The following is a 24,011-nucleotide window of genomic DNA, read 5'->3' as shown; positions in this document are numbered from 1 at the left end:
AAAGAAGAGGATGACTCTGAAGGAATTCACTCCAGTCCGATCGCCTTCACTTGACAGCAATAATAATTTTAACTTGGATTGATTTATAGAAACTCATTGGACCTGCAGATTCTACGGGCAAAAAAAGAGAGCTCCAATAATCATTGCAGGCGGTAAGCGTCCTCCACTCACAGTGTCGCATGGGGGAACAGATGACTCAGCGTGCGCTGTAAACGCCTACGTGGAGAAATCCATACAAACTCCCTCCCTGTTTGGAACATCCAACATCTGCCCTCCTCCTCTTCCTCCTCCCCCGCCCCCCTTCCTCCTCTTCTCTTCTTTCCTTCTTCCTGTCCTTCGTTTCACCGTCGGTTTATCTCTGGTCTTACTCTCCTGTCACAATGGCTCGCTTCAGCTTCCTGTCGTTGGCCTTGCTGTCCGTTCAGGCCTTGATTGGTGGTGGTCTGGCTGCTGTATGTTCTGGAATCTCTCCTCGCGGTGTCTGGCTCTCAATTGGGTTTGCTAACCGGTTAATTGCACTAATAGGGCTCTGCTGAGAAGGCCGAGCAGTCTGCCGATGCCCCTCAGCTGGCTCTGACCGCCAAAGCCTCCTTCCCTGCCTCGGAGATCTTTGGCGTGAAGCTGGTCAATGGACACCCTACTCAGGCCCTCATCACCTTTACCAACGATGAGCCGGCCCCTGTGACGGTGAACTTCCTCGGTGGCACTCTGTCCACTCTGGATGAGGAGAACAGCCAGATCGTCCGTAACCTGACCGCGACCCGCTATGGCGTGGAGATCCCCGCTGGCGAGACCGAGAGCCTGAGCTACAGCTTCACCAACGAGATGCACCCCCAGGATCTGAGACTGAGCCTCGCTTCTATCGTTTCCGACAGTGAGGGTCGTTTCTTCACCGTCTACGCCTACAACGGAACTGTCAGCGTCGTGGAACCGGAGACCAGCATTTTCGATCCTCAGATGTGAGTCTCGTTCGCTCGCCCTCCTGAAAGCTGCGCTGGATCGCTAACCGTCTACATTAGTATCTTCCTGTACTTCTTCCTCCTCGCTTCCTTCAGTGGTGTCGTCTACTTCTTCTACGCCGTGTGGATCGCCCCCTACTTCCCCCAGAAGCGCAAGGCCGGAAAGCCCGCCGAGAAGAAGGCCGCCGTCGCCAAGAAGCCCGAGGAGGAGACCCCCGCTGTCTCTTCGGCCACTACCTACAATGCCGAATGGATCCCCGACCACCACATCAACCGCCCTGGGGCCCGGAAGGTCAAGGGTCGCTCCCGCACCCGTGTCTAAGTGGCGCAGCCATGTTTTCAGGTCGAGTGGAACGAAGGGAGGACACGGAAGGACCTGTGGGTGTGTCCTATCATGGCGCTCCAACGTGTCGTTTCCGGTTGATTCTAGTGAACTTGAGGCTGTAGATGACTGAGAATGTGATCCGCCATAAGTTATTGCTACTATATATGACTGGAGCGTGTACATTTATTTATATGCTTGTGCCTTGTCAGTGTAGCTACTATAGCACCGCATGCAAGACAGCGTTCACGATTCGTGCCGGTCCCGTCAATGCTATTAATGTTCAGAAACAGATCCTCCAAACTGCCCACACAGTAATGATCGCGCCCCCCTCCCGATTACTGCATAAGAATTACGACAATTGTCAGTCTACCTCCGCTTCCACCGATCAAATTCCTCTGCCAGGTGTGCCTTCAGCCTAGAGAATCCGTTTCCAAAATTCTGCCTGCAAGCCCAGCAGACATAATCCTTCTTTAGATAGCCCTCGCGTTCCGGATATCTCCGAACGTCATCCTTCGCCAGCGGAAAATCCTCCAGAGGCACAAAGAACGGCGTCGAGAAACTATTGTAATGTTTCCTATGCTTCAACCGGTCACTATATCGATCGACCGATATGACATGCACATGTAGATGGTTCATGGACGGACGCGCATGAATGCCACACATGATCTCGCGCTCCCAGTCGCGCCCCGGGGGAAGCTCCTCCAGCGGCGGATCCGCATCCAGCGCCTGCTGTCGCTCTCGGTCCTGGGCTGAGAACTTGCCGTACTTCCGTCGCAGCTCGCCAGCCGCCAGAGTGCGCAGCTTCTTCGCTTCGGCCTTCACCTTGGCTAGGAACTCGGCGTCCTCGAAGGCGTCGAACGGGTGAAGATGGGTCTTGGACGGATCGCGCGGGAGCAGGAGAAGATGTAGCGACGACTTGGGAAAGAGGTCATGGATTGCGACGAAGTCATCGTTGTGGTAGATTACGACGCTGGTCGGATAGGTTTCTGGATGGGCGATGTAGGCGCCTAGGCCGTCGCGGGGGCCACCGAGGCGCTTCAGCTTTGCGCCGAGCGAGGATGAACTGTCGTGGCTGGGCTTTGGGTGCTTGGGTTTGGGGGCTAGGAGCTCTGCGACTGGATAGAGTTAACATCATGCAGTGCTAGAGAAATGTAGCGTTCCGTGAGGCGGAAGGGCTGCTATGCTTTGCGGGATGTCTGTCGCACGTACATGCGTCTCTCTTCGCGGGGTTCGCTGCATGTCTCTCGGAGATATCAGCGTCTGCAGGGCTCTCCTTGTTCATTTTGGGTAATCAACTGTTATAGAGTAGTTCAGGAGTCGACAACCCCAGCGGTGGTCGTTGCATGGCTGGTGGGAAGGATAGAGTCGAGTGAAGATATGCGGAGAGCTAGACCGCCGTCGGAAGTCTCCCCGCAAATGAAAAATAATCCAGTGCGGGACAGCCCAACATCATCTTCCACCAACACCCTTCCCCCATTTCGAGACTGACGAGCTCCACGGGCGTCAGATAATCGAACAATCGCCAGATTCACGGAGCAATGGGCCCCAAGAAGAAGGGCGACGCCCGTGGAGGTCCCAAACCCAGGGACCTAAGCAAGCCAAAGCTGCGGCTGAACGGTCGGCAGAAAACGGCGAAGAAACCGCAGGCGCCCACCGAGGAGCCCAAGAAGGCCATCTGTGAAGCAGATGATCGGAGGCGCCTCCTGGGACTGGCCAAGTTTGCCGGTGAATATGCTGTCGGAGCATTGTCAGAAGCAGAAATGGGAGAAGCCCGAGTATACAATGGTGAGTGCGCTGGAGAGACGTGCGACGCTGCGTTGCGCCGACAGTACGGGCCGGCTGATCTGATATCCTGTGTTGCAGAGCAAAACCCCCGAAGGTTACGTGTCGTCCGTCATTCTGAAGCGCGTCGATCCCAAGACTCGGGAAACCATCACACTGCCGCCGATGAGGCTGCCCCCGTCCCACAGGCACCTGGCGGCGCAAGCTACCGCGCTGGAAGCACGTCATTTCGCTGCAACATACGCGCTCTACCGGGTGTGTAACATGCGAAATCTGCACATGATGCTTCCACCGACGTATAAAGAGCTATGGAAGAATGAGTTCGCCCAGTTAAAGGCGGCGGATACAAAAGAAGGGAAGGGCTGGATGTACGAAGCCGACCCGTTTCTGGCGAAACAAGAACGTGAGAGTGCTGCCGCAGATCTGGAAAAGAAGCGGAAGGAGCGCGAAAAGACACAGGCCAAATCGAAAGAGACCAGGATCGATTTGGGTCTTGGATCGTCCGGTGGGGACAACAAAGGACGGAGGCTGTGGTCCAACGCCCCCAAGGTGGATTTGGGGAGCAAAGCGCGACGGGAGATTGAAGGGCTTCTGCGGCAACATGCGATATGGAATCCGTATAACGTGCGAATTCCTGAAGCCGAGTGCAAGACTATCATCAATGAGTTTACGGGGCTCGGCTTTCGCCGCAGCCATGTGGAAGAGGCCACTGCCGCATGCAAGGATCGCGAGGAAGTCCTCGAATGGCTTCTTATATACGTTCCTGAAGATGATCTTCCTAGTTGGTGTCTGCCAGAGGGGTACTCCGCTGGCGTGAGTCTTGCCAGTGATGACCTGGCAAGGGAGAGTAAGACCAAACGTCTTGCCTCTATGGGCTATCCTGCCGATATTTGCTCGCGGATTTTGGACAGCAACAAGGGCGACGAGCTTGCGGCGGCCGAGTTCCTGCAGACTACTCTGGTACACGGTGAAGTTTCCCCAGTCGGCTCTACGTCTTCGGACGAAGACTCTTGGGACGAGGAACAAGAAACCCTGGAAGCTATTTTTGGCGAGCGCTATTCGCGACGATCTCCCAAGGTCTGTGAGATTAAGGGCGAGGATTCGGACCTGTTCGAGGCTTTGAGCTTTCGATTCCAGAGACCATCGGGACATTACCCGTCCTCGGTGCCCGTTATCTCGATTCAGGCCAAGAGCATCCCTTCATATATACGACTCAGCGCCATCCGTCAAGCAGTGAAACATGCTGAGGAAAACTTCCTCGGGGAACCAATGATATATAATATCCTAGACTGGATGGAAAGCAATCTACCATTGATCATGGATAACCCAGGCAAACTGCGCGACATTTCCACCGTCACTGCATCTCAAACGACGACGGGAACCACCATGGAACTACCGACACGGCAGTCGCGTAAGAAAGCTAAGCAGCTCAGCTGGCAGCCAGAGTCTCCTCAGAGCGTCTCGCTCCGGGAGGCGTGGGAAGCTAGGCAAACTACCAAAGCGCAACAGGAAATGACTCGGAAGCGCCAGTCGCTTCCGGCATGGAACATCCAAGACGCTATAATAAGTGCTGTGAACACGAACCAAGTCACTATCATCTCTGGTGAGACTGGTAGCGGTAAGAGTACCCAGTCTGTCCAGTTCGTGCTGGACGATATGATCAGGCGTGGCCTGGGCGCCATTGCAAACATCGTGTGTACACAGCCCCGACGAATCTCTGCCCTTGGTCTAGCGGATCGAGTGAGTGATGAACGGTGCTCCTCAGTGGGTGATGAAGTCGGATATGTCATTCGAGGAGACTCCAAGGTCAAATCGGGCGTGACCAAGATCACATTCGTCACAACTGGTGTGCTACTTCGTCGGATCCAATCTGCAAGTGGCGCAGACGGCAATGTTGCGGGCTCTCTCTCCGATGTCACTCATGTGGTAGTCGATGAGGTCCATGAGCGGAGTCTCGACACGGACTTTCTGCTCGCCCTCTTGAGAGACGTCGTCCGTCACCGCAAGGATATCAAAATCATCCTGATGAGTGCCACCCTTGATGCCGATATCTTCATCAAGTACTTCGGTGGCCGTCAGAACGTGGGATTGGTGAACATCCCTGGTCGGACGTTCCCAGTCGAGGACTACTACCTCGACGACGTCGTCCGGGATACAGGATTCTCGCCCGAGCTGACCGAACGGGACTTCGAAGACGATATGCCGTCGTCTCAGGGCGAAGAGTCCCTCGGCAAGCTCCTCCGCAGTGTCGGCATGGGCATCAACTACGAGCTCATCGCATCCACCGTTCGATACATCGATGCCCAACTGGGTGATAAACCGGGAGGTATTTTGATCTTCTTACCGGGCACCCTGGAGATTGACCGGTGTCTAAACGCCGTGAAACGAATCCCCAATGCCCACCCTCTCCCTCTCCACGCCTCGCTCCTACCAGCCGAGCAACGGCGCGTCTTCCTCGCCCCTCCAAAGGGCAAACGCAAAGTCATTGCTGCGACCAACGTCGCCGAAACTTCCATCACGATCGAAGACGTCGTCGCCGTCATCGACACCGGCCGCGTCAAGGAGACCAGCTACGATCCGAAGGACAACATGGTGCGACTAAAAGAAGTCTGGGCGTCCCAGGCGGCTTGCAAGCAACGCCGCGGACGTGCTGGTCGAGTGCGGGCCGGCACATGCTACAAGCTCTATACGCGCAAAGCCGAAGCCAACATGGCCCCTCGCCCCGATCCAGAGATCCGCCGCGTCCCGTTAGAGCAGCTCTGCCTGTCCGTCAAATCCATGCAGGGCATTGACGACGTCGCAACTTTCCTCGCAAACACCATCACACCGCCCGAAAGCATCGCCGTCGAGGGAGCCCTCAGCTTCCTCCACCGCGTCGGAGCCCTGGACCACGACCGACTAACCGCGCTGGGCCGCTACCTCTCCATGATCCCGGCCGACCTACGCTGCGCAAAGCTCATGGTTTACGGCTCGATCTTCGGCTGCATCGACGCCTGCGTATCCATCGCCGCCATCCTCACCGTCAAGAGCCCCTTCGTGTCCCCGCGCGAACGCCGCGACGAGGCCGACGCCGCCCGCGCATCCTTCTCCCGCGGCGACGGCGACCTCCTCACCGACCTGGCCGCCTACCAGCAGTGGTCAGAGCGCGTGCAAGCCCATGGCTACTGGCAGACACAGTCCTGGTGCTCGGCCAACTTCCTCTCCCACCAGACCCTCCGCGACATCTCCTCCAACAAGGCCCAGTTCCTCACCTCCCTCAAGGACGCCAGCATCCTCCCCGTCGACTACGCCGAGTCTGACCCGCGCTGGAACCGCAACTCCAGCAACCGCAGCCTTCTGCGCGCCCTGGTCGCCGGCGCCTTCCAGCCGCAGCTCGCCCAGATCTCCTTCCCCGACAAGAAGTTTGCCAGCTCCGTCACCGGCACCGTGGAGATCGACCCGGACGCACGCACCATCAAGTACTTCAACCAGGAGAACGGCCGCGTCTTCATCCACCCCAGCTCGCTGCTCTTCTCGGCGCAGAGCTACTCCGGCGCCGCCGCGTACCTCAGCTATTTCTCCAAGATGGCCACCAGCAAGGTGTTCATCCGTGACTTGACCCGTAAGTTTTGGCCAGGAAGAGAGCATGTCGACTGGAATACCGCTAATTACTTACAGCGTTTAACGCATACGCTCTTCTTCTCTTCTGCGGTTCGATCGATCTGGATACCATGGGCCGCGGTCTGATCGTCGACGGCTGGCTCCGCCTTCGCGGCTGGGCACGCATCGGCGTGCTGGTTTCGCGTTTGCGGATGATGCTGGATGAGATCATTGCCGCTCGCATTGATCGTCCTCCTACTCTGACCGCTGTGGAGGACAAGTGTGGTGGGACTGATAGCACGGCGGATCAGGTGATTGAGGTTGTCAAAAGGTTGATTGAATTTAATGGATTGGATCAGTGAGGTTGGGTTTCTATGTTTCTTTGGGTCGGGGTAAATATCGCTTACCTTGGTTACACATAAACTGGTGACATAGCTTAGATATGGTGTCAGGTTCAGATTTACGGAGAAGACCAGGTTTGGTCAAAGCATGCATAAGATAAATCCAACTCAATTAGTTAGATAGACTCTACACCATAACCGGGGCACACATGAGATAAGAAGAGAAGAGGACAAGAACAGATAATGGTCCAAAACGAACAGGATAGACAGAAGGGAAGAAGATTAATGCGCCGAATCCTTCATAAAGCAAATCTCATGGAGCAAAAACCAACATAGGGGACACGTGCAGTCGTAACACAAGGGAATCGGTAAGAGAATTCAAAATGGGGAAGAAGAAGATAGACAAAGGAAACTGAAGACCAGGACATGACTGGGAAACCCGTGAGGAACCCCGACCCATTGCATTACCATATATTTTAACTCCTCTCCAACCAGATGTGATTCCACGTCTCTCATGTCATCCGACTTCATGAAAAGAAAACATACAAAGGAAATAAGGGATACCCAGGTGTATGTGGTCGCATACGGAGGGGTGGACCTGATCACGCACGCTTCCAATAGTCGAGCGTGGCAGAAGTGTCCTTGGGTGTCTCGGGGAGACGGAATCCCTTCCTCATCTCAGCCTCGACAAACAAGGAAGCACGCTTGAAACGCTTGTCCGTATACTTCTCGTAGATGGCGGCATGGTGCTTGCGAGGAAGCTCGCAGCACTCCATCATCAGCGAGATCAACGGAAGAAGCTGAGAATAGGTGTAGCCCGCATAGTGGACATGCGCATGACACTATAAGAAATTAGAACTCTGCGTAAGGCTAGGTGACATCTGAACTTACCCAGGTGCCTTTTCTCAACATCAGTCTCGCCAGGCAGTGAGCACCAGCAGCGGTGAAGCTAGGGGGACATCCGACAAAACGCTCATCCATGATCGTGATCTCCAAGAAGTATTTGGCGAGGGTTCGGGTCTCCAGATCGTAGTCATCAGCCTTGCTGATCTTCCGCAGGAAGCTCATCGGGCCGGGCCAGCCCAGCTCAAATTGCAGCATGCTGAGCATGAACCGTTCAGCCTTGAGGATTTCATCGACGGTGTAGCCTCCATCAACCATGTACACGATCTCCTGGACGGAGGGGCAGTTGATCTCTTCGTATTTGGCAGCGATAAAGATGGCTGTTGCGCCGACAAGCTGCAACTTTCCGAGGGACACAATCTTGCAGGAGAGAAAGCGATCGATGTAGTTAACACAGAGAAACAACGTCTCTGGGAGAAGGGAGAACCGGTGGTGAACCTGCACAAGCCAATCCATAAGGACGGAGCGCATGGACCACTGTATTTCCGCTTGGTTGTCCATGTAGTGAGCATTAGGCATCATTTTGATCTGCGATAGTGTAAGCGATGGGACAAAGGACTAGACCCGATTGTATGTTCGGCGGAGACGTACCTCTTGCTCCTTCATGTACTCAAAGATATCATCACTGTAATCAGCGACCATGCTTGTGTCCCAAAACTCATCCTCAATGTCTTCCACCGTCCGAGTAGCCTCCACGATCTGTTTGGCGAGAGCCAGCTCCCGCTTCACTTTCTGGGTGAACTTAGGGAAGAGAACCGTCGTGGTTCCTCCAGTGGTGTTGTCACCTCGAGAGCGGTACGCAGTGGCCGTGTTGTAGCCATCTTCATCCTCATTCTCGTCCTCCTCGTCATCCCAGTACTCTTCAGGCTCGGACGGTGCTGGGAGATGATCATGCACTGGATCCTGAGTCTTGACGCGTTCCTTGACATCTTGGACTTGACAGTCATCCTCCGTCTTTGAAACCTCGTTTTCCTCTTCAGTCTCTGAGTTGTCCGGCAGGTTGCTCACAATCTCAATCGATGTCTTGGAGGGGGCGATGGCCTCCTGGAGACTGTCCAGCTGCGACGGCGCGGAGGACGACGCTGGTAAATGGCCCTCAATGTTTTCTTCCTTTAATTCGGTTGTTTCCTTGGATGGGATTTCACGTTTCTCAGTCAACGGCTCCAACGAGTCTTTGAAGACGGTTCCGCGCTTGATGAGATGCTTCCGTGTGTTCGCAGTTTGTTGTAGACCGACGGTCTTTCCGGATTGCTCGAGGGGCTTCTGGGTGGCCACCGTGTTCAGCACACCCTTCACGCCCGACGTGGACAAGGGACGGTGGGCGGGCTGGGACAACACGGATGGTTTGCGCTCCACAATGAGGGCGGCTGGTTTCTCCAGGGCTTTGGACGATTTCTTGACGGCGAGGGCGGCATCGTCGCGGCTGCCTTGGACCGAATTGGTGGTATTGCTGACATCTCCGAAAGCGGCCCTCCGAGGACCATTATTCTTGGTGGTGCCGGTCTGGTACATCGTCGACAGGGCCGGTGTGGACTTGTTTCGCTGGTGAACGGTCTTGCCGGTAGCAAGCGGGAAGGGAGCGTTCTCGTCCGTTCGGACGCGAATTCTCTGGGGCTGCGATGAAAGCATGAGTGTCAGTGTCGAACGATTCAGGTTCTTCAGGCGACGCCTGGGCAGAAATGATGGGGCTGGTCGAGGGATTGCGCGTCGGCATTGTTGACATTGTTGGCTGAGAGTGCGTATATCTCCGACGAGATCGACGCAAACAAGAGCGAACTCGAAGAAAAACGAAGAAGACGTACCTTGGCATCCATCTTGTACCAGAGAGATATCTTGCAGCCCTTCACCAGACGATGGGAGCGTGCTGTTCTGGAGGGGGAAGTGGGCGAGGGGTGGTGGATGGGATTGTTTACTTCTTTGCTCGCAGCGAAGGAGTTTTGAGTGGTCGCAGTCGCAGCAACTAAGGTTATACTAAGTTCGGCCAAACCAAAACAATCCGACCCGCACCCAAGAACAAGGGCACGACAACGATGACAACGAGGACCGGAATGGGAGATGTCGCAGATGCTGTCCGAGGGAGATGATGGAGAGTCGCGACGGAATGAATTAATATCGAGCAGCGCAGAGGAATCCGCGACAAACAATAATATTTGGAGCTTCTCCGGGGAAACGAAAGGGCATGACTGCCTTACTTGGTTACCTCCAACAACGGGCCGGTTGCCGCTAAACCGCTTTCGGCGTTGTTGCGGAATGCTGAGGTCAGCCGCCCGTTTTGTGCAGTTTGTGCAGTTTGTGTTGTTTGTGCCGTTTGTGTCGTCGGGCGTCCCCCTCTTGATGACATCATTTGGCGCGTCTCCCCGCCAGCCCTATGGACTTCTTTGGCGTATTTCATCACCACAATCCACAAGGAATATCGGATGAAAGACAATCAAAATGCCCTCCATCTCTATGCGATCCATTCTATCTATTCATCTCTCTCCCATACCCCCACATGGTGCTGTATGCGACTCGAATTGCCTGGGCGCCCCCGACGCGCCGGGGGACACGCAGCCGACCCTGATTAAACGCGGTCCCACGTGATCGGGAACGCCCGCTTCCCGCCCACCGTCCGCTGTGCAATTGCGACGCATTTGGTAGGTCTGGAAGGCTGAGATCTGGGGTTGAGAGAAACTCCTGACCTACAGTAGTCATCTGTCCCAGACGCGGCACCTGATGCGACTCCGATAATCTGTTTTTGGACCGTTTGCGATGGGAACCCCCGGTGTTCAGCAAGTGTCGCATTGAAAGAGCAAGCATATGAGACGGGAGAGTCGGGAGAGAACCAGAGATTATATACTACCAGGTACCACGGGTTATGCCTGTTCCCTCCGGTTTTGTCGAAGAGGATATGGGCGTCTACTCATATATGGACCGGAGGGGTTGGCGTTCAGGTTTCTTTTTCTTCGCATGACCCGTTCGCACCCGTATCGCCGAAAAAGCCACAACTTTCCCCCCAAATGTGGGACGCGGATCCGGCGGTACCTATCATGAGCTTCGTCTTGTCCTCAGGCATCACCGGCCACTCTCGCAACCAACAGATGCATCGGGGCTCAGGTCACCCAAAGCATGGATCTTATTGTGGCCGGTGAGGCTATGCGACTACAGAGTAGAACGAGGGATCTCCATTCGCCACTATCAACAGCGCCGAGATGGAAGGATAATGAAACATCCATGATCGCAAACTTACGGTGAGGCCGGATGGACCGCTGGGACCAATTTACCCTTCATTCAGTTCCCCGCTCCCTATTCCGAAGAGAAAGAAAAGGATCTGATCTCTCTTTTCTCTACCTACTCCGTATTTCCCAGATTTATTGACACCCCACTATTTGATTTTCTTTTCGGCTGTCCGTAGGAAATCGCGGCAATAGTCGCCTATCCATCCAACGAACTAGTCGACTCCATCAGCAAACGCTTTCTTTCCCCCCACCCGGCTAACGGCAGTTTTTTCTGCGCCAGCTGGTCGCATCATAAGGGACTTTTCGTCGCTACCTGATGCGATCGCGAATGCGCAAAGGCGAACTTCGTCGCTCCGCGCCCACGCGACGCAGACATAATAGCAGATGCAATGCGCCGGGATATAAACCCCCCACCCCCAATCTCGCATCGCATAATACGCCCGCCATGAGGACCTGGCAAAGGAATCTGCCCCCCATCACACCCGACAGCGGACCTGCGCATAGGATATAAAAACAAGGGAGAGATGACCACCTGCGATAGCTGCAGGTGGAATGTAGAATGATCGGCCTCGTCCCGCGGTCACTACGTTGTCACGCTGTGGCCGAAGATGAATGGGGGATCGTTACGTAGTCGCCGTTCCGAGGAGGGGTAAGGACGACAAGTCTGGACAGGCGCAGATCATGAAACGAGGAAGCCATTGGGTGCTGTCGCTTCACCCATCCTGAGTCGTTTTCATGGTCGTACTTTCACCATACCGCGCCAGGCTGGAGTGGTTGGCTGTCGGGCGACAACGCATATATTGGGGAGGTTAGCGGGTACTGCGGTCGTCGTCCACCTCTCTTGGACAAAGGGACAAAAGCGACGGGAGACACTCAGGTTACACTTCATCACTCGTGCGAGTCATCCAAAAATCGATTCTAATCTACCTAATGGTGGGGGGAACACCTCGACTGCCCCATCTATCATCATCTGCGCTGGTCGCAATCAGCCGAACAGGGAAAGACTCCGTCATATTACTTCTTCCCTCCCGCTCATATGCACAAGCCTCCGCTCCCGGGCGAGCTATAATTCACACACGTTTTGTAAAAGAAAATCTCCCGTAAATAGAGGAGGAGGTGAATCATGACGGAAGGAGTCGCCTTCCCCTCGCAGTGGGTTCGGATGGGTTCTGGAGTGTCATTCGACGTGGCCGCGCCGATGGACCAGCCAACTGACGCCACTGCGATCTGTCGCCTTGGTCCGACCGGGGTTTAGGACAGACAAAATGAAAATGAATGAGAGAAATAGAGCTTAATCCGAGTCGGTCAGTATCTACGCAGGAGGCAAATTCTTACAATCCTCTCCAGAAACATTTGCGAAGCATTCGGCGATGATCTCTGTTTTGCGCCGGAGCCGGAGCGCTCAACCTTGGGGACATCGTTGGTCACATTCCGACCGGTCAGAGACTCAATCGGCCATGAAAGGTAGAAAAGGGCCTGGAGATGAAAACCGGTAGGGTTAGCGATCCAGAATCTTGTAGGTTGAACTTTGCTTTCCTTCGTGTTGTCTGGGAAGGGTGGATTCGAAATTCCGGTGTGGTCGTAATGCGATCCGGGAACAATGCGATCCTGGAACACCGCGATGCGATGAATAGGACACAGGGGAGGAAGCAACCGCTAGAAAATGGGAATAGATTCGCAAATACTTGTAGAAGCAAATGTCTATAGAAATAACCACGTACGACTTGACTGGCTGGTGTTGATGGTCTCTATGTCGCCGACCCCAGCGCCGGCGTGCTCGCTTTAGGTGAAACCCATCTGATCCGCACCCACTCACTCACTTCTCGCTCGCTCGCTCCTCTTCCCTCCTCAACCTCTCTCCTCGACCCCATCTGCTTCGCCCCTCGCCAACATCTTGACAACTCTTCAGTCAACCGTCACCTGGTAAGTCTATCTCATCATCCTGCTTAGTTTTTACCCTCGTCTACATTTCCCTTCCAGCCCTGACCCTCCTCGCTTCCGGTCGTTGATCGACGTCTGTGATGCCACCGCTGACATAGCCCAAGCGCTTCGTAGGCGACTCACTCCCACACCACCCACCACTTTGGCCTCGACCACAGCCATCGCCGACATCCTCCCGGTCGATTCGGATTTCTAGTAGCGGTGCGACACTGGATAAATAGCTTGATTCTGTGATAGGTGTGTCTTTGGTCCTCTCCACTGGCTTCCGAGACGTCGGGTCACTCCCAACTCTGCCAATCCATCAGGATTTCGACAGGGAAGGCGTCGACATTTCAAATCCATCCTGGCCTCTTCATAATCCATCCTCCTCCTCCATTGAATCATTATAGACCGGGTTGTGCTAACCTCTGGGGTGTCGGTCTTCCAGATTTCGACTGCCGGTTTCTTCCCTTTTCAGTCGCTTTCGGCTATTGCGACTTGGGGTTGTCTCCATCCCATCCACCACCCTGTACACCATCGATCATTCCATTAAAATAATCGCGGGTGATCCATCTATCCACTGAACCCTTCTGGTCTCCTTGTTGTGGTAGGTTTAGATGGACTTTACCCATAACCCTCTTCCTCCCCCCCGTCCTCGCTGCCTCTGCCCTCATTCCCCACCCACCTTCATCGCCTCCTCCCCGGGTCGTTCGAACAGCCGGTTGATACCCTCCTCCATGTAATAGCAGTGTGGTCGTCCTTCCTCCTGCATCTTTCCACCATGCAGGCTGTCCAGTATGAACGGCACTCGGGAGAGTCGCTCTCGTCGCCGGACCACCATGCGCCTCAGGAGTCTTCGCACAAGCACCCCGTTCCCAAGAACGTGGCCTTCGAGCTTCTCCTCGATGAGAACTCGAAAGTGCGGGCTCGCATACCCATGCGAGTGCAGATTTATCCGCATGATACCACGGACTCCATCGTGACTACCGTCAAGAATTTTTATGGGATTTACGATGGTACTGCCAGCGGTGTCAGTTTCGAGGATGAACATGGAATTACCCTGATTGCCAGGTATGAGAATCTGCGAAACAACATGACTGTCTACGTGCGGGTCATTCCCGTCCAGGCATATACAGAAGGTTACGGCGAGCGCTACTATGGCTCTCTGCCCGTTGAGGCTCGCAAGCGCCCGAGTCTTGGCGAGCCGTTCCAGATGGCGTCGGCCATGCCGCCGACACAGAGTCTAGACAACGGTCAACCTCCATCGCGACCAACTTCTAGACTGGCTCGGAAGCGCAGCATGTCTCCATCCGGCAGAAGCCGCCGGAGCGCCTCCCAGCACAAGCAGCTCTCCAAGACTGGTTCCAAGAGCCGGGGCTCGAGCGCCCATGGTAGCTTCCATGATGATGCCACCGCTGGCGCGAGCGATAGCGAGGGGGGCTATGGCTCCGTCTCAGGAGCCAAGAAGTCTCGCAGTGAGCAACTCGGTAGCTCAGATATCAGCATGGAGAATATCCTCCAAGACGGTCGCCGGAAGCGGCCCAAGTTTGAAAGTTCGGTGAGCGATTGACGGTCTTTCCACCTGTCGCGTCCATGTGCTCGACTAATCTCTGTGTCCATCCAGGAATTGCCTTTGTTTGTTCCTCCCCAAGTTCCCCTTACCACCTCTACCTCATCCATCTCCCCCCAGCGTCGGTCGGTCGGCCAAGAAGGAGCCGGCTCGCCGTTCGCCCGCCCTACCCAGCGCCCATACAACTACCAACAGCCCCTCCCGTCGCCGCAAAGTTATGGACATAATGAGCAAGCGTATGGGTACGGTCATGCCCGCGGCCCTATGTATGCTACCCCCATGGTTCCCGAACATGGGCACCGCTTGCGCGACCGAACTGCGACCCAGTCTTCTGGGCAGTTCAGTAATCCGGCAGGCATGGGCAGTGCACCCGGGATTCTTCCTACCCCCGACCCCACCATTGCCAGCTGTATCTCTGACGAGGATGTTGCCATGCAATTGATTCGCCTCGGAGATGCGTCGAATTTCTCTCATGGTCGCACGTCGGCGTCTACCCTCGACGACGCCTTCAGCGGGGCCGCCGATGCAGCGTCGTCCACAGGTGCCACCAGCGACGGCGAAGACTTCAGTGAGGATGACGATGACCTGCCTGCGCGAAGCCGACAGCGGTTAGAGTCCAGCCCGATGCTTCCGCCGGGGGCTACCAAGCACACCCACAAGCGTTTGGACGATATCCTTCCTAGCTTCGACAGTTCCGAAGCCAGCTATGATGGCTACGACGAGGAGCCCCACCACATCGGGCCCAACGAGCATGTGATCAAGGATGAGACTGATGACGACACCTTGTACAAAGAGTCTGCCCCCAAGTCAAAGAAGCCCAAGAACCGGGCCACCAGCACGGCGTCCAGCAAAGCGCGGGGACCCAAGCCGCCGTCGGCTGTGCGCCCGCCCAAGAACAGCAAGATTACGTCCAACGCGGCTCCTCGCAAGCCGAAGCCATCTACCACCACTACTACCCAGAAAACTGTGGTGTCGCCGCAGATGACGAGCCCCGGCCCGGCTCGGAAGACGTCCACCTCGTCTGTCAACTTCCAGCATCAGTTGGCGGCGGACGAGGAGGACCTGTCGACGAAGCCTCGTTGCCAGCGCTGCCGCAAGAGCAAGAAGGGCTGCGACCGTCAACGTCCTTGCGGACGGTGCAAGGATGCCGGGATCGGTCTGGAAGGCTGTATCAGCGAGGATGAGGGGAATGGCCGCAAAGGCCGCTATGGTCGTCACATGGGCGTCCCGGTCAAGAAAGCCCTTGAGGTTTCAGCCACCAACGACACTCTGCCTCTGGTGGCGGCCGCGGCTCCGCTCAGTGCTGCTTTGGCCGACAAGAACAAGAAACGCAAGCGGTAGAGGATGGATATCGCCATACCGGCGACGTTGTCCTCCGGGCGACCATAGAGTGTGACTATCTCCTCATCACATGATACGTCCCCTTCAAACACGATTCAAGTGCATCCGACTTCCCTCTTTCCTTTATCCTGACGTGATCGTCTCATCTGCCCTGACCCTAGCCAGAACGATGGCATATACCTAGTAAGAAATTCCGACGAGTTCCCAGGTTGTGTATCACGGTTGGCTGTTCTATCTCGTTTGATTCGACGCGGATGTCGAATCGGGTTTTGTGGTGCGGGCTTCGCGTGGGAGCAAGTTGTTGCTCCTGACATTCCTTCTCATCTTGCGGCTGCTGCATTGGCTTGTTTCTAAATCATGGAGAGTCTAGCGTTTGAACTGAGCGGGTTGATTGATTGATTGTGTATCTTTGTCGAGGATGTGGTTTTTGGCGTTGATATTGTTGCGGTCGAGCTCACTGTCATATACATTCCTTATTAGTTTTGTTTTATTCATTTATTTACCATTATATGCTTGGCTTGTCTGTATGTTCAGCGCGGGTTGATTGATAGTACTGGGGAGGTCGTATATGTTGTGCATGGGCATAGATTATGTAATGGTTACATAGCCCCACCGATGAACCACATCTTTTTTTTGACTTCTGACTCTGATATCGACTGCTCTTCCAACTCATTCTTCTCTCGCCCTACACCTCTGCCCTCTCTCTACTTCCTACTCCCTTGCTGTCCTCCCTCTCAATCCTCTTCTCATCACCTCCTAACCCACCAAAATCTCCAATCGAGCATACCCTCCACCCACGACCCATCTACAACCACAGCACACCCATACCACGATGCCTCCCAAGGCCCCTCCCCGTCGAGGGGCAGCGTCCTCCGCCGGCGCAGGCACTTCCCGACCACCAGCTACACAAACCCCAACCCCAGCACCAACAGGCACTCGCGCACCGGTGCAACGCCTCCAAACGCTCAAGAAACGCACCCCCTCCGGCAGCATCGGGCCGTCTGCCGCGCGAGCCACACCCGCCGGCCCCAGCGGCGACGCGCCCAAGCCGACGCTCAAATACAAGCCGCGCGCCGTGGGCCGACGCAGCAAGGAAGAGCGCGAGGCGATCGAGAAGCTCGAGGCGGAGCGCCACCGCGAGCGACTCGCAGAGGCGGCAGCCATCCAGCGCGGGCGGGGCGGCCACCGCGGACGCGGCGGGGGACGCGGGCGGGGTGATGGAGCGCGCCGAGGCCGCGGCGGGTTCGCGGCGCGGTTTGCGGACTCGCGGGCGTCGTCGATGTCGCGGCGCAGTCGGTCCGTGATTGACCTCGGCAGTCGCGGGGTGAGTCGCGACGTGTCATCGGACGAGAGCGACACTGAGGTGCGCATCAGCATCGACCAGATCAACTTGGACAGCGACGATGACGAGACCCCGGCCGACGGGAAGAAGGGCAAGATGGCGGTGAAGAGCGAGGGCCGCGCCGGCGCCGGCGGTGGAGAGCGCGGCCTGCGGCCGGTGCGGGTCGAGCGGCATGAGCATGAGGAGCGGGTGGTCAGTGTCAATATGGAGTCGAGCTCAAGCAAGTCGGCGGAGCTGCGCGAGCAGGCCAAGGCCAAGGCGAAGGAGGCGGATAATGCGTTGTTTGTGCCAGCGGAGGGGGCCGAACCGCGGGTCAAGGAGGAGCCCGAGGATGACGAGGATCGCGTGATGACGGATGTTGCGGCGCATGAGGAGGGCGAGGGCGAGGCGGGCGGGGACGATGGCTTCCTCCCCAAGCAGAAGGTCAAGGTGCGCCGGAAGCTGTCGCGCGAGCCGGCGTCGTCGCCGGTGGAGCCGGAGCCGCAGCCGGAGGAGACGCCTGCTGTGCTGGATCCGAAGAGTCTGCTGCGCACCAAGGAGGATGTGGAGGAGTACGAGCGCCATGATAAGGACCTAGAGCTGATGCGGGAGCTGCTGTCACGGGAGAAGGAGGAAGCTGGGAAAGCGAAGGAGGTGTCTGCGGCGGGCGAGCAGCCGGAGGCTGCGGCGGCGGAGGGTGCAGAGACGGCCGCTGCGGACGGCGAGAAGAAGGACGGGGAAGACGCAGAAGACGAGGCCGCGAAAGACAAGCTGGCTGGACATCTCTTCCTGGTGCAATTCCCGCCAATCACGCCCAGCCTGGTCGTGCCCGACGGCGAGAATCCCGCTGTCGAGGGCGCCGCAGACGCGACAGCCCCTGCGCCGGGCGACGCCACCGATCCGGCGATCAAACGGGAGGAGGATGTGGAGCTTCTGGATGATGCGGACGACGCAGCCGGCGGACAGAAGACATCGCAGATCGTCACTGCGACGGACCGACAGCTTCGCGCGGGGCGCGTGGGCAAGCTGAACGTCCATGCCTCGGGTCGCGTGACGATGGACTGGGGCGGGATCAGCTTTGAGCTGGATCGCGCGACGGAGGTGGACTTCCTGCAGGAGGCATTGATTGTGTCGGCGGCGCCAGACGCAGCGGAGCCTGAGGAAGAGAACAAGGTGTGGGCGATGGGCCAGCTGAGCGGCAAGTTTACGGTGACGCCGAACTGGGAGGAGATGCTCTGAGTGTAGATAGACGCTAGTCGATGAAAAGCCATGATACCATGTTGCAATATGACAGGAAGGCATTTTACATTCATAAAAACGTACATGTCGTATACTAGTTAGACTATCATGGCCTAGTAACCCAATAACGCGTCCGACGGAGACCGTATAGATCAGACAATGGCAGGTTCAGCCCTCCTGTTACGATCTCCCATTCGTGCTATGCTTATACACTTCACCAACTACACAGTGAGCAATATATCTCAGTAGGACATCACAGAGCCGACTTTCTCTTCGTATACCCAGCCGTCCAGAACCCAGGCCACTCACTGGGCAGCTCCTCCACAATAAACCGGAAGATAGCAGCATGCACCTCGTCCGGCTTTTCGAACTGGACGAAATGGCCCGCCTCCACGGTGACCTCAGTCAAGTTGCTGCACGCCTCTCTCATAGGCTCAATGAGACGCGACGTCTTCGTATCGCACGTCGTGTCCCACGTGGCGTGGATGAACAGAACCGGCTGGGAGAGCTTCGCCTCCCGCGTTCCATTGTACTCCGCATTGCGCGCATGGTGCAGGTAGTACGCCGAGCCGGGCCAGAACCCGGTCTTCTGCATATCCCCCACAAACGCGTCGAACAACTCGGCAGGCAGCACCGGCGGCCCCGTCTGGTCCACGGCGGGGGGCTTAGGCAGGCCACCCAGCCAGCCGGACTTGCGGACGGAGGCCATCATAGCATTGAAGCGGGTAGACGGAGCGCCGCGGGGCTGGAGGCACATCTTGCAGAAGCCCGCGACATCCGAGTCCATCCAGGCGATGGTCTTTTCAAAGTTCTCCTCGTAGTTCTTCATGTAGTCCCACTGGCCGAACTCGTACTGGTCGGCCGGGTACAGCGCGCGGTTGACGAGGGGCAGGAAGCCCGGCCAGCCGCGCTCGATGGTGTGGAACGGCACGCAGAGGTTGACGAGCGCCTTGACGGCGTGCGGGTGCTGCGTCGCGACGGACGAGGTCACGCCCGCGCCCCAGTCGTGGCCGACCCAGATCGCGGCGTCGCGGCCTGTGTCGCCCAGCAGGGCCATCATGCCCGCGACGATGGCCTCCTGGCAGTAGTCGTCGGCGACGCGGCGGGCGGTCGATTGCCCGTACCCCGGCATGTCGGGGGCGACGACGCGGAAGCCCACGGATGCGAAGGCTTCGATCGCGGCCTTCCAGGTGATGGCTGTGGCGGGCCAGCCATGGACGAAGATGATCAGGGGGCCGATGGCCGGGCCTGCGGCGAGGTAGTGGATGGTTTTTTCGTCGGCGTAGGCGACACTGTGGTCGGTGATGGTCACCATGATGCCGGTTGCGAGATTGGAGGGGAGATCGGTTCGCTATTCACCTTTTTTATTGCTGGAGGTGGGGTAAGATTTTAGTTCTTGAGTGTCGTTGGCCCCCAAATCATGACAAAGCACTTCTGACTGCTTATTTATCACAAGTCATGTCGCCGGTTACTCTGTTGACGGTTTCTGGATAGGTATAGCGATAGGCTCACCATCTTGAGAATCGCGTCGCGGTTGCACCCAGGGAGGTTTGTGGAGTCGCGTAGACCCCGAGGAAGCCATGAGAACTCCGACTCTAAGAGTTACCAGTACATTGCTGGTATCAAGGTGAAGTGATTGATGTGATCTGATCAGTAGTCGTTGTATACGAGATCATACTGCTGCGATCAGTTGATGCCTGAGGCAGCACTTCAATAGGGCCTGGAAACATGACATCAGACTGCATGGGGTTCTCCTCTGCCTGACTCTGGATGTATCCCGTAGTTACTCCGAGTGCGATGAACGGTGAATACACCGATGAATGCCCTAGTAACAGCCGATGCAGGATGTTTCAGGCGATCAATGATCTGCTCCACCGGTCCACCCGAATGTAAACAGTCGAGTGGAGTCGAGTCATGAGATGACGGAGAAGGTGTGCTGGGCAGTCGAAAACCTGGTCACCACAGGCAACATCGGCAAGATGACGTGTTGGGGTTCAAAGCGTCCTGGGGAAGATGGCCAGCATCCAATGGAGGGGTCTCTCTGGTGGGAGACGTTGTATAGATGCGCCGGGGTCTACAGGGCGGCTGGGGATGGGCATGTCTGAACACCGAAAGGGTCCATAGTGATAGTCTTATGGAGGGACGCGTAACGGGGGTCGAGGTGCAGGATGCTGAGGCTCGTGGCGTCAGCGTCGATCCATGAGGTGATGGCTGGGGGGGGATGACAACAAGTGCTGTTGGGTGAGATGTGCTGTAGTTAGTACTTGGCGATGAAGATCTTATCAGAGATGGAGAGAATAATAAGAGAAGAAGGTGAAGTACCTGGTGGTTATGTACAATGGATGCCATGAATGGACGGAAGCTTGAATAGGTAGAGTGCTATTCTTAGAACGAGGGTGGCTGATTGGCCGACCGGCCCAGAACCGCGGGTGAAACAGAGTCGCTATCGGGTTGCATCTAGCGACGGGATGATTGGCTGTTTCTTATCGTTACTTTCATAAATTCATCTCTGCTTAATTTAAGAAATTTTTCCACCCTGATGAACCCACCCATGGTTATGTCAGCCAGGGACCACGGGTGGGTGGCACGAGACGCTCGATCGGCACCCACCTTCCCCCGATTCGGACCTGCCCGTGCTGACAGGGTGGGGCGCCCATCCAATCAAGCACCGCTGCCGCCAACACTAACGGCGATTAAATTTCCACTAATTTCCAGGGCCAACGGGGAGGCAGAATATCTCACTGTTACCGTTTCCTCCTTTTTCTCTTCCGTTTCTTCAGCTACAACTTCATTTATTCCTCACCTCTCCTCCTCCTCCTCCTTCTCTTCCCCTTCTCCCCGTTCTCCTCCTCCACACTTGATCCCCATACTGTCGTCCATCCTCCGCCTTTCCCCCGTCAGGAGCCAGCCAGTCACTCGTTCTCCTCCGAGCTTCTCCTGACTTGCGACGCGTGTCTCATTGGGTCGATACACCAACCCGTCGCCGTACGGAACAACAGCTCAACCCACTCAACTCGCTCCTCCAAAAGCTCCTCAATCAACATGAAATCGGCTCTCCTCCTCTGTCTGGCTCCGACGATAGCTCTCGCGGTCCCCGCGGAGCAAGTGCCCGCCGTAGCCCCCAGTCCCTCCGTCCCCAACATCACCCCACCCATTCCGCTACCCGCTGTGGCCGACGATGAATCTCACGCCCTTCCTGTCGACGTTCGTCAGATCGTGCCGGTCCTCAACCCCGCCAATGCTGCTGGCTCCGTCGCCGAGGACCCTGTCGCAACCCCCGTACCCGATCAATGGCCCGCCCCGTTGCGGGGGTCCATCGGCCTGGGCTCCCTCCGAGCCTCGACGGGCATGACCAAATCGCTGCGCGCGCGCAGCGAGGGCACCCTGGGCCAGACGCCGTGGATTGGAATGGCCATCGGGCTGACCTGTACCGCGTTGGCGGCGGTTATGCTGGGGTGACAGTCTGGGCTATCCGGGGCCGGTCTTTAAATCATCTTCCGTGATCTTCCAGCGAGTGATTGCGCCTTGCCGTTTGACTTCTGTTTCGATTCGACGACCTTCGCATACCTTGCATTCGGAGTTATTCTTTCCATTCATCATCATCATCTTAACGACTTTGCAATCATCTTGCCTGATTGCGCCTTTGTTTCAACGAGCGGTTGCATATCGTGCATGCATGGCTCCGCTGCGAGGTCCCCCTAATATGTTTTGGATATAGGCTAGGGGCCCTTGCGGTGGAACCCATCTTTTTTTCTCTTCAGTTACATTCTTGTTCGTGGACTGCTGTTCAGCCGGTTCCATACCCACCTTGTTTGTATAGACTGGGGTTTGCTACGTTCTACGTGTACATGATACCTACTTCGCCTACCTTACTTGTTTCGATTCCGGTCGGTCGTGATATACTCGGTCGTCGATGTATCTAGTGAGCTATGCATGATGATCCTTAATCAATAACCTTGACAATTGAGCCTCTTTGATGTGCATCTAATCCATTCACACCACCGCACCACAACAGACAATTACTTCCCCATCGCTATAAACAACCGATCCCCGATATCCCCCAGCCCGGGACGGATCATGCCGCGCTCGTCGCACTGCGCATCCACGCTACCCACCCACACTTCCACACCCTCGGGCCAACACTCAGCGGCGCGCCGCACCCCGGCGTCCGATCCCAGCACGCTGAGCATGACCACACGCTGCACGCCCCAGTCGTGCAGCAGTTGGATGGCGGCCTCGGCGGTGGCGCCCGTCGCGATGACGGGATCCAGCAGGATAGCCGTGTTGGCCGCGGCAGTGTTGACGGCGTTCGGCGACGACGCGCCCGGTCGGTGGAAGGGGAGATTGTTGTAGTACTCCACCGGCTGGAGCGAGAACTTCTCGCGGAACAGTCCGAGGTGGTAGATGGGAACGGGGGCGGGGAGGAGGTTGTTGATTGCTGGGGAGTGTTACCATCTTTCATTGTCTCATGATACGGCAGAATCTAGTCTAGGACTCGGGAGATATACCCTCGATCATGCCCAGTCCTGAGCGGAGAATGGGCACCAGAGCCACGTCTGCGGGCTCAATGACTTGGGTTTCGTATTCGGTGCCTAACGGCGTGGTGTCCTTATACTTCGGTTAGTTGGAGCTATCTAATCTCGACACTATCCACGCCGTACCGTCCCTCCTTTGACAGTTTGCAGGGAAGCGGCAAAGGCTTCCACGCCCAGGATGGTCGCAATCTCATGGACGAGGCCGCGGGTTTCGCGCGTGCTGGTGGACTTGGAGCGCAGGAGGGAGAGCTTCGCCTGGAGGCAGGGGTGGGCGGAGATGTGGACGTTGGGAGGGAGGGCCATGGTGAAGGAGAATGGAGAATGGAGTATAGTGGAAGAGAACGGAGAGGGGGAGGAGAAGAGAGGAGAGGTTGGAGAGAGAAGAAGTGAGGGGAACAAGTCACCTGCCCTGCGGTGCTACCTGACATGGATGTACCTCTCCCTATCAATCGCCCGTGAGGAGTACTTCTTATCTTATCGCGGCTGACTCAGCCCTCCTCACCACCATCATCGTCACTTTCTTCTGCTATCTCCATCTTTTCTCCCCTTCAACACCTCTGCACCCAACAATGCGACTATACATCCACCATCTCCCCCGCCATGTCGTCCCCTCCTCCCCCCGACCCCGAGTCCTGTCCCGTTGAGACCACCGCGCCGCCTCCCACGTCCGAGGCCGCCCCGCAGCGCAATGTCTGGTCGTCGTCAGGATACAACCTCCCGCCAACCACCGACAAGCCAGCAGGAGGGCCCCTCGAGCGAAACCCCTCGCGACCGGCCTGTCAGTCTGCGCCGCCATCCAAACACTTCACCCGCCTCTTCACGCTCTCCTACCTCGTCTTCTTCGCCATCTTTGGCACCCTCGCGCGTCTCGGCCTGCAAGCCCTCACGTTCTACCCCGGCGCGCCCGTCGTCACCGGCGTTCTCTGGGCCAATAAACGGTGGCTCTCTCCTGATGGGCTTCTTCCTCGAAGACAAGAACCT

The 24,011-nt window shown here is 56.6% G+C and overlaps 9 protein-coding genes across 9 annotated transcripts; 6 read left to right on the top strand and 3 right to left on the bottom strand.

Annotated features, from left to right (window-relative positions):
* Positions 1-380: 380 nt before the first annotated feature.
* ATEG_02332 (putative translocon-associated protein, alpha subunit) lies at positions 381-1,281 on the top strand (the record flags this gene model as incomplete). Its single annotated transcript, XM_001211510.1, has 3 exons — positions 381-452; positions 526-959; positions 1,020-1,281. 3 exons carry the CDS (start codon positions 381-383, stop codon positions 1,279-1,281), a joined length of 768 nt encoding a protein of 255 aa, XP_001211510.1.
* Positions 1,282-1,650: 369 nt separating this feature from the next.
* ATEG_02331 (DNA 5'-adenosine monophosphate hydrolase) lies at positions 1,651-2,566 on the bottom strand (the record flags this gene model as incomplete). Its single annotated transcript, XM_001211509.1, has 2 exons — positions 1,651-2,399; positions 2,494-2,566. 2 exons carry the CDS (start codon positions 2,564-2,566, stop codon positions 1,651-1,653), a joined length of 822 nt encoding a protein of 273 aa, XP_001211509.1.
* A 256-nt stretch (positions 2,567-2,822) lies between these two features.
* Positions 2,823-7,007, top strand: ATEG_02330 (RNA helicase; the record flags this gene model as incomplete). Its single annotated transcript, XM_001211508.1, has 3 exons — positions 2,823-3,069; positions 3,164-6,667; positions 6,724-7,007. The coding sequence occupies 3 exons, from the start codon at positions 2,823-2,825 to the stop codon at positions 7,005-7,007; spliced, it is 4,035 nt and encodes a 1,344-aa protein (XP_001211508.1).
* Positions 7,008-7,588: 581 nt separating this feature from the next.
* Positions 7,589-9,703, bottom strand: ATEG_02329 (cyclin family protein; the record flags this gene model as incomplete). The annotated part of the gene is made up of 4 exons (XM_001211507.1): positions 7,589-7,828; positions 7,878-8,417; positions 8,481-9,503; positions 9,692-9,703. 4 exons carry the CDS (start codon positions 9,701-9,703, stop codon positions 7,589-7,591), a joined length of 1,815 nt encoding a protein of 604 aa, XP_001211507.1.
* Positions 9,704-13,805: 4,102 nt separating this feature from the next.
* ATEG_02328 (putative C6 finger domain protein) lies at positions 13,806-15,935 on the top strand (the record flags this gene model as incomplete). The annotated part of the gene is made up of 2 exons (XM_001211506.1): positions 13,806-14,582; positions 14,649-15,935. The coding sequence occupies 2 exons, from the start codon at positions 13,806-13,808 to the stop codon at positions 15,933-15,935; spliced, it is 2,064 nt and encodes a 687-aa protein (XP_001211506.1).
* An 832-nt stretch (positions 15,936-16,767) lies between these two features.
* On the top strand, positions 16,768-18,495 carry ATEG_02327 (putative DNA-directed RNA polymerase III RPC4; the record flags this gene model as incomplete). Its single annotated transcript, XM_001211505.1, has 1 exon — positions 16,768-18,495. The coding sequence occupies one exon, from the start codon at positions 16,768-16,770 to the stop codon at positions 18,493-18,495; it is 1,728 nt and encodes a 575-aa protein (XP_001211505.1).
* Positions 18,496-19,042: 547 nt separating this feature from the next.
* Positions 19,043-19,995, top strand: ATEG_02326 (uncharacterized protein; the record flags this gene model as incomplete). Its single annotated transcript, XM_001211504.1, has 2 exons — positions 19,043-19,876; positions 19,990-19,995. The coding sequence occupies 2 exons, from the start codon at positions 19,043-19,045 to the stop codon at positions 19,993-19,995; spliced, it is 840 nt and encodes a 279-aa protein (XP_001211504.1).
* Positions 19,996-21,537: 1,542 nt separating this feature from the next.
* ATEG_02325 (uncharacterized protein) lies at positions 21,538-21,954 on the top strand (the record flags this gene model as incomplete). Its single annotated transcript, XM_001211503.1, has 1 exon — positions 21,538-21,954. The coding sequence occupies one exon, from the start codon at positions 21,538-21,540 to the stop codon at positions 21,952-21,954; it is 417 nt and encodes a 138-aa protein (XP_001211503.1).
* A 560-nt stretch (positions 21,955-22,514) lies between these two features.
* ATEG_02324 (uracil phosphoribosyltransferase) lies at positions 22,515-23,333 on the bottom strand (the record flags this gene model as incomplete). The annotated part of the gene is made up of 3 exons (XM_001211502.1): positions 22,515-22,933; positions 23,004-23,103; positions 23,157-23,333. 3 exons carry the CDS (start codon positions 23,331-23,333, stop codon positions 22,515-22,517), a joined length of 696 nt encoding a protein of 231 aa, XP_001211502.1.
* Positions 23,334-24,011: the final 678 nt, after the last annotated feature.

This window comes from Aspergillus terreus, genomic scaffold (genome assembly GCF_000149615.1).
Source record: "Aspergillus terreus NIH2624 scaffold_3 genomic scaffold, whole genome shotgun sequence".
In the NCBI taxonomy this organism is placed as follows: Eukaryota; Fungi; Ascomycota; class Eurotiomycetes; order Eurotiales; family Aspergillaceae; genus Aspergillus; species Aspergillus terreus.
This window is presented reverse-complemented; position numbering and strand designations above follow the sequence as displayed.